At 36.0% G+C, this 9,705-nt stretch overlaps 1 protein-coding gene across 1 annotated transcript; it reads right to left on the reverse strand.

Annotated features, from left to right (window-relative positions):
- Positions 1-5,978: 5,978 nt before the first annotated feature.
- Positions 5,979-7,231, reverse strand: LOC110713509. The gene is made up of 2 exons (XM_021891954.1): positions 6,604-7,231; positions 5,979-6,073 (listed from the first exon to the last, which is right to left on the reverse strand). The coding sequence occupies exons 1-2, from the start codon at positions 7,229-7,231 to the stop codon at positions 5,979-5,981; spliced, it is 723 nt and encodes a 240-aa protein (XP_021747646.1).
- Between the last annotated feature and the right edge of the window lie 2,474 nt (positions 7,232-9,705).

Consider the following 9,705-nt stretch of genomic DNA (forward strand, 5'->3'; position numbering starts at 1 on the left):
TCTCTCCTCGACCAAGTACTGTGGAAAGGGGAATTAGGGATAGTCATTGTTAATTATTTGAATCAAATCTATTCAACATGCATAGATGAAAGAAGGTAGGAAGAATGAATGTTGTGATGTGAAGAAAAATGATGTAGATGGAGAGATATGGAAAATTAGGAGTAGAATGTACCCCCAACTCAAATGACAGAAAAAACCGACTCATGCTTGAACCTAAGACATGGTCATGGTGACATATAAAAAGTGTGTGCTAAGACTAGTGAGTGTAGGTGGCATGTTAAGACTCTTGTCATGACCATGTGGCTAGACTATGTGACTAAACTCAAGCAAAGACTAAGTTAAGACTTCACGTATGTGCATTAAACTGGGCAGGCTGTGGTATATTAGTCATAACTTTTGATCTGTGACTCTGATTGAGATAAAACCAGCGCCGAATTAAAGATAAAACTCGGGGCTACAGATGCATAGGTTGAACGACACGTAGTTCTTCCTAGAACTCCGGCTATGACCAAAATAAGTTGACGTTTGTGCAGTATACGGGAATAAAAATCCGGGTTGACTTAAAGCAACTATGACTCGATTTAAGACATATTTATTAGATCAAATTAATTAATTAATTAATTAATTAATTAATTAAATAAAGTCCTTTAGACATTAATTAGTTTATTTAGTCTTAACACAAGTCAAACAAACGGTTAGGAGAAAACACATAGAGTATGCACAACAAATAATGCACAATTAGTCAAGTAGGCACAATATGATGCAATGAGTTTGCAACCTAACCATTGCTCTAGTTCTCTAAAGTTCGGGATATGGTTTAGTCAAAGAGGGTCCATGGTTAATTGTCCGGATGCACCATTCTGAAGCCTAACCGTGAAGGGTTGGCGCAAGTGGATAGGACACCGCGAGTTTAGAAAAACTCGCTTCCATGGTTTGGTGAATTCAACATTCTCGGATGTACCCTTTTTTGCACAGAGTGTTCAATCAGGTAGATGGAGCATGAATTCCCAGGGGGTTATGTCCATATGTAGAACACATATGGGTTTCAGAAAAGTGATAAAAACTCAATCAGGAAGTAGGATCGAGCAAACAGTGCTAAAAACTGGTCGAAATTAGAACGCATATTTATTGCTCGGTATTGGAAGAACATGGCGCTAGCAAACAGAGGCCGGCGCCACAATTTGGCTTTAGCGCCTGGCGACAGAAGCTGTCGCCTGGCGCAAAAGTCAAATAAGCGGCGCTGCATTTTTTTTCCTGACGCTAGTTCCTACATGCCTCAGCAGCTTTCTGTGCTCGATAAAATTTTCCAGTTTCGGGCAGCATTATTTCGATCCTAGTTGTGAAAGATATTCCTCAAATTTCCTACGTGTAAAAATCCTATGTTTTTAACTCCTTACGGATGGTCTTTCCAATGAGATCTTTTTTATGCATATGACAATAATGTTAATCAAAATTACGCCCATGAAATACTTAGAACTTTTCGAGTCTCATCCGCTCAGTCTAAATCATTGCCGAAATAAATTTCAGGAATTAAAATAGAAATCCTCCCCAGTGGAGTCGCCAAAAACTATAAGGAATATTTCAAGCGTTAATCCCCTAGCTTGAACCCCACTGTGATGATACACTAAAGTACGGTGGCGTCCAAAGGGAGGGAAGCTAGAGCAAAAGAGTCGTCAACAAGTTTTAGGAACTTGTAAACCATTCATGAGGTGAAGGTTACACCCCTTAACGATCCTGGAGATCGTCAACTCCAATAGGTCTGGAACCATGACTGGTAGTTCGGGGATGAAGGTACAAATCCAACCTAAAAGAGATTGAACCTGCCCTAATAATAGGCCTCTCCATTATTCTGATCGTATTCATGTGCGCTTTCTGACTAACATGCAATCACTAGGATTACCCTAAACCTGTTTATTTATGTTGGTTGAATATTAATGCACAAATAAATCTATTATTGGCGATAACTTGAATTATAATCAAATTAACCCTAACAAGATTATTAATTATCTAATTAAGCGTGATTACAAGTACCAAATTCTCTTTAAACATGCATAAAAGGTGTGATCAAGCAATAAATAATAAATATCAAGAAACATAATAATAATAAATTGTAATTATAATCATAATAATAATAATAATAATACTCATAATCATGTTAAATCATAATAATAGCAAGATCCTAGGCATGATACTAACAAGATTAATAACAAACCCTAGCATGTCACTAAGCAATAAAGATCAAAGCTTTAACCTAACATGATACTAACATGAATATTAGGAAGAGAATAAAAGACATCGCAGGAATCATGATTGATATAAGCAAATCACCCTAAATATCATACTAAAGAAAGCATCCTAACATGATACTAGGAACCAAAATAACATCCTAAACATGATTTCTATATCATAATAACAATAAATCAATTAAAGTACTTACTTGGATGCCTCGTATCTCTTTCTAATAACAAAATACACACATTAGTAAATTCAAGGAAAATAATAATTAAAAAAATTAAATCAAATAATTGAAATAAAGATTTGGGACCAAACCCTCAGAAATTAAAACCTTTCACGTCTAGGGCAAAGGCAACTTCGAGTATGGCTAAGTGTATCTAGGTCTTGTGAATGCGGAATTTTGTATTTGAGAAAAGGCTAGTTTAGAAAAGAGAGGGAGAGAGAGTAATCAAGAGAATCTTGATGAGAGTTGGTGAATGAAAACGGGGTTTTTTGAAGGCCATTTATAGAGAAAAACAGTCAAAAAGATAAAAAAAAATCAAAAAAGAGTTCTGACGCAAATAAAACTTGATTAGCGCCGACGCTGGCAATTAAGCGCCACACGCTAACATTAGCGCCAGGCGCTGAAGGTTAGCGCCAGGCGCTAATAATCAGTTTCACGCGGTTTGTTTTTATCATATCTTTTTATTCGAAAATCCAAATAAGGCATATAATATGTCGTTGGAAATCTCTTGAAGTCTAATTTCCAACACAATTAGAATCAGATTAAAATATTTTGTAGAAAAAAAGATATGACCAAAATAGTGGAAGGGTGTCAGTTTTGGATAGAGTTTCATGTCTCATTCATATCTTTTTCGTTATAGCTCGGATTTAATATTATAATATATCATTGGAAAGATAATTTCAATATTTATCCAACCATCAAAAATTTGGATAAATATTATGAGTCGCGAAAATAAAATCTGAATATATTCCACTTTGTACAAAACAAGGATTCTCAAAAGGAGTAGTTTTATTCAATTTCAAACTCTTTAAAACATAATTATCACTTCTAACTCCATTAGTATTTAAGAGAACCTTCTAGAGTATTCTAGAAGACTATAATCAATCCTAATAGCTTTAGGAATGATAATTAATAATAGGCCCTCCTCTAGATCATTGGGCCGCATATAAAAACCAAATCGGGCCCAGTTTAGTATTTTGGCCATAACTTCCTCATTATTCATCGGAATTGGGCTTATAATATATCGTTGGAAAGGTCTTTTCAAACCCCATCCATCTACATCATTATTGGACCCATATTATGGAACAAACTAAACTGAAATGCATGTTTTTCATAAATAAAGTAAGAAAAGAAATATTTTCAAAAAACAGAAAGAAGAGATATTTTTATAAAAACATCCTCATCAATAGAATTTTCACACTTTTTTTTATTCGATAATCATACGACGTGAAAGGTATTCATAACTAGGTTTGGTTTTGGGGAGACACAAATGGGTGTCTACAATTACGTATGTAACTTATTTTTCTCCAAAAATAAATACAACTTCTAATTACATCATTTGCTTCAATCCAGCTTCACTAGCATGTTTCTCATGCTTAGGTAGTGGAAGGGGTTTAGTAAGTGGATCAGCGATATTCTCATCCGTATGAACTTTGCACATCTTCACATCTCCTCTGTTAACGATCTCTCGAATGAGGTGATACTTCCTCTCAACATGTTTGGATTTGAAGTGTGACCTAGGCTCCTTTGATTGGGCAATGGTGCCATTGTTGTCACAATACAACTCGATTCCCTTTTGAGCACTTGGTAAGATATCCAGCTCAATTAGGAACTTCTTTATCCAAACTGCTTCTTTGGCTGCTTCAACTATAGCCAAATATTCTGATTCTGTTGTAGAGTCTGCGACAGTGCTCAGCTTCGAACTCTTCCAGCTCACTACTCCTCAATTCAGACAGAAAATGTACCCAGACTTTGATCTAAAGTCATCTCTGTCTGTTTGGAAACTCGCATCCGTATAACCTTTGACAACCAACTCATCTTCGCCACCATAAACTAGAAACATTCCTTTCGTCCTTCTCAAGTACTTAAGGATGTTCTTGGCAGCTGTCCAGTGTGCATCACCTGGATTTTCCTGAAACCTGCTACACATGCTTAGAGCAAATGCAACATCCGGCCTCGTACAAATCATGGCATACATTATCGATCCTATTGCAGAAGCATAAGGAGTGATAGCCATACGTCTCATCTCATCCGGCATAACCGGACATTGAGATTTACTGAGCGTAATGCCATGTGACATGGGGAGAAATCCTCTCTTGGAGTTTTCCATCTCAAACGTGTCAAGAACCTTATCAATATAAGTCTCTTGACTTAGTCCAATCATCCTTCGAGACCTGTCTTGATGGATCTTGATTCCCAAAATGAACTCGGCGTTACCCAAGTCCTTCATGGAAAAACAACTCTTCAACCATTCCTTGACTGACTCAAGCATTGGTATGTCATTTCCCATGAGTAGTATGTCATCCATATACAGGACTAGGAAAACTATGCTGCTCCCACTAGACTTCTTGTATACACAAGGTTCCTCTTCACTTTTGAGAAAATCAAACTGTTTGATTGCTTCATCAAAACGAAGATTCCAACTCCAGGATGCTTGCTTCAATCCATAAATAGATTTCTAAAGTTTGCATACCTTTCTAGGATTTTCTGGATCTTCAAAACCCTCAAGTTGTGTCATGTACACTTCATCCGTCAAGAACCCATTCAAGAAGGCGGTTTTGACATCCATCTGCCAAATTTCGTAATCGAAAAATGCAGCAATCGCTAGAAGAATCCGAATGGACTTAAGCATGGCTACTAGGAAAAGGTTTCATCATAGTCAATACCATGAATCTGTCTGTATCCTTTCGCAACCAGTCTTGCTTTATGGATGTAGGCATTTCCATCCTTGTCTATTTTAATCTTGTAAACCCATTTGCATCCAATAGGTTTTACCCCATCAGGCAAGTCAACTAGGGTCCACACTTCATTTTCAGACATTGATTCCATTTTGGACTTCATGGCATCAAGCCATTTATCTGAGTTGGGGCTTGCCAAAGCTTGCTTGTAGGTTGTAGGTTCTTCATTCTCCAATAAGAAGATTTCAGAATCCTCAGTTATCAGAACCTCAACAAACTGTTTGTTTCTGATTCTGGCAGACCTACGTAGGATAGGAGCAACAGTAGAAATATTCTCTCCAACTCCTTGAAGATTTTCGCATGAACTAGGTTTAAGTGGGACGATAGGAGTCTCGCTAGTCGAATTAGCTTGATCCGACGCATGATTAATTGACTCATGCACCCTCGCCTCTGATGTGGTGTTATCCACATCCATTTGTTGCTCGTCTCAAATTTCTTCGAGAACCACTTTACTCCCACTTGGCTTTCTAGACAGGAATTCCTTTTCTAGAAAGACACCATCGCGAGCAACAAACACTTTGTTATCTTCGCGATTGTAGAAGTAATACCCCTTTGTTTCTTTTGGATAACCCACAAAGAAACATTTGTCTGATTTAGGGTGTAGTTTATTACCTAGTAAACGTTTTACATAGGCTTCACATCCCCAAATCTTGAGATAAGACAACTTTGGAACCTTTCCAGTCCATATCTCATATGGTGTCTTCTCAACTACTTTGGACAGGCTTCTGTTTAGTACTCTGGCATCTGCTTCTAATGCATATCCCTAAAATGATATGTGAAGATCAGTAAAGCTCATCATGGACCTCACCATATCTAGTAAAGTCCTGTTCCTCCTTTCTGACACACCATTCAACTGTGGCATTCCTGGAGGAGTTAACTGTGAAATTATTCCATAATTAATCAGATGTTCATCAAATTCTTGGGTTAAATATTCACCACCACGATCAGATCGTAATGCTTTAATTGTTTTCCCAAGTTGATTTTGTACTTCATTCTGGAATTCTTTGAACTTTTCAAGGGATTCCGACTTGTTCTTCATAAAGTAAACATAACCATATCTACTTAAATCATCAGTAATAGTAATGAAGTAATTAAATCCACCCCTTGCTTTTGAACTCATTGGTCCACACACATCTATATGTATGAGTCCCAAAAGGTCACTAGCTCTTTCGCCTATACCCGTGAAGGGTGACTTAGTCATTTTCCCAAGCAAGCATGACTCACAATTTTCAAATGATTCATAATCAAATGAAGAGAGAAGTCCATCCTTATGTAATTTCTGGATGCGCTTTTGGTTGATGTGACCAAGCCTACAATGCCATAGGTAAGTTGGGTTTGAACCATCTGTTCTTTACTTTTTATGATCAATATTGTAGACATGAGTTGTATATTCTAAGACATACAAACCATTAATTAACTTCGCGTTAGCATATAACATATTTTCTTTCGAAATAAAACAACATTTGTCTCTTATTTCAAATGAAAATCCTTCAGAATCTGAAATAGGAACTGAAATAATGTTTTTAGTAATTGTTGGTACATAATAACAGTTATTAAGCACCAAAATAAGTCCAGAGGGAAGTCTTAAGTGATAACTTCCAATAGCAAGTGCAGCAACTTTTGCTCCATTTCCTACTCGAAGTGTTACTTCCCCTTTTACTAACTTCTTACTTTCTCTCAAGCCCTGCATGTTATTAACGATGTGAGCACCACAACCGGTATCAAATACCCAAGTGGAAGTTGAAGTAAGGTTAATTTCTACAACAAAAACATCAAGTAATTCTTTACATTCTATTTTCACTGGTGTATAGTGGGGACACCCTGATGTATGGCATGGCCAACTACCGCAAAAGAAGCATTCGCTTCCTCTCCTTTTCAGGAACTCCTCAGCATGGTTAAGCAAAAGATTGATCAATGTCACCGACGATCCCTCATCATTATGAGTGAGCTTGACAATGTCAAAACCATCATGGAGTGAGAACAAGATAATATCATGTGCAGAGTCATCATCGATCGGTTTCCCAAGGACATCCATCTGATTGAACATTTCAATCAGTTCCTTGACATGGGCCCTTACTGACTGACAGGCGTGAGTCTTTTAGCCATTATCTTACAATGAACATTGTAAGCCTCATACCTTACGCTGTCAGTCCATGAATAGTAAATCTGAGGGATCGAGTTAACGACCTCTCTTACATTATGATCTTTGAAGCCTCCACTTTTTAATGCCCCAATGCCACCTCGACAGATAGCACAAAGACATTTGTACAAGTTGGTTAGCTCATAGTGCCTGAATCTCCTTTTCCAACAAATTGGAATAGATTCTAAAATGAGCCCTCTGATTTTCTCTGCATCTGAAACAATTTCAGCATGCCTTTCAGCTTCATATTTTTCTGTATACTTGCTCTCAACAGGAATATATAAACGAGATTCAAGCCCATGGCTTGTGAGAACTTTTCTCAACTCATTTTCCCATTCCCTAAAGTTTCTGATATTCATCCTTAAGTTAAGTTTCATTGGTAAAACAGTGTTGTCGTATAAGTTATTCATCTACAAACAAAAACAAACGAGGCGAAGTTCAATAATTATGTTTAATAAATTTTTAAAGTACCATAAGCGATTATAAAACTGGTAACTTTAAAACATTCATTCAATTTTTAATTGATCCCTATTGAATAGAATGATCCCAAGATCCTTTATTTGTGCAATAATTGACCGGACTTTGGCCCTACCATCAATTATTACATTTTCAAGGTGAGTAAACTCTTTACTGATTATAACTCTTTGTAATTCTTGGTTGAATAATTATCCATCACATGTTTAATTATTTCCCTTAGCTTCAAGGTTCTAAACTCTTTAGGTAACCTTGTTGAGTATAACCAATCAAAAGTGTAAAATTTGTTTTACCCCCACTCCCCTAAGATATAATATGACACCCTGCTTTGGCATGACCCATCATAAATATCGAAGGTTTCATCGGGTTTTTGATTGGAAAAGCTACCTCAATATTACTGGGACCTAGATTCATTATGTTGTGATTATTTAGTGAACTCTAGCACATCATCAAACAACATAAATAAAATCTAACATGCATAACCTAATAAAGCATAAATAAAAACATGACATAGTATGGCCCCTTAATCCTAAGAAAACTAATAAAGCAAAAGCTCCCACTTGAACCTTCATGGATCTCATCCATCTTGCTCCTTTGGGCCTCCACTCCATGGATTCTTGGATTAACTGCAACCTGTAATACTATTCTATTTTATCTACTACTTAAATAAAATAAAATAAATTACAAAAATACAACGGTACGCAGACCGTATTTAGATTATAAAAATACAAAATGATGCGCAGATCGTAATTAGAATCCATGGGCCATACTAGTCTATATAGAAATAAATAACATCATATATTATAAAATGCCATATAATAAATCATTCATCATGCTTTCCTAAACTACAACATCGAATGTTCACAGTAAAGGAAACATGGCTCCTAAATATCTCATATTTTAATTAATTACTGTAATTAGATAATATCATATATTATTCATAACCAATTATAAAATATCGTATATTTTAATTTAGGTATGAGATAGAATCAAATCTTATTTTAATTATGGAAGATAAATCATATTTATTTTCCATGATTATCCTAACTTTTAGGAAATTTTATCCTAATTACTTGTCAATCACATATTTTAAATCAATTAATATCCTACAATAATTATGGGATTATCACATTATTTAATCAATTATTATCCAAATAGAATCTTTTGCTCCATATTTATCTTATCTTAACAACTTTAACTTTGTTAATTATCCTTTTCAAAATCAAATCTTATCTTTTAATTTTTAATTTTGAAAACTGATTTTTATCCAAAATAATTTTTTTTTTGAAAATCGCGTCAGCCACCGTGGTGTGGCCAGCCAAAGCCGGCCACGGTGGTCGTACACCTTGCGGTGTACGCTGCCCTGCAGCGACGCAAGCACAACAGCAGCAGCACACGCAACAGGGTGGTGCACTGCTGCGCTTCCCCTGTCCAACCCGTGCCCAGCCCACCCTCCCTCCTGGGCCACCGCCGGTGCGGCAGTCGCCGTGACTGCGCCACCCAACCGCGGCTGCCACACCTAAATCCTCCTTTTTTTTTAATTTAAAACAAAATAATTTTATTAAATTAAATTAATGTGGTCCTTCTAATTTTAAAATTAAATCATATTCAATTTTAAAATTAGGGTTCTTCATGAATTTAATCCCAATTCAATTTAACTTTTAAATTAAATAATTTGATCATAAAAAATTCATAATTTAGTCATGAAATCAAATAGATTAAATTCTCTAAACATAAATTTTCGAATTAAATCAAAATCAAAAACACAATTTCACAAATTGGGGTTTATGATTCGAAATTTTTGAAATATTAGGGGGGGGGGTTCGAATTTTTCGAATAATATAGGGCAATTTTCGGATCAAATCAGGGCTAATATGGAGCAAATTAAACAACTT

The sequence above is a fragment of the Chenopodium quinoa genome, unplaced genomic scaffold (assembly GCF_001683475.1).
Source record: "Chenopodium quinoa cultivar QQ74 unplaced genomic scaffold, ASM168347v1, whole genome shotgun sequence".
Classification (NCBI taxonomy): domain Eukaryota; kingdom Viridiplantae; phylum Streptophyta; class Magnoliopsida; order Caryophyllales; family Amaranthaceae; genus Chenopodium; species Chenopodium quinoa.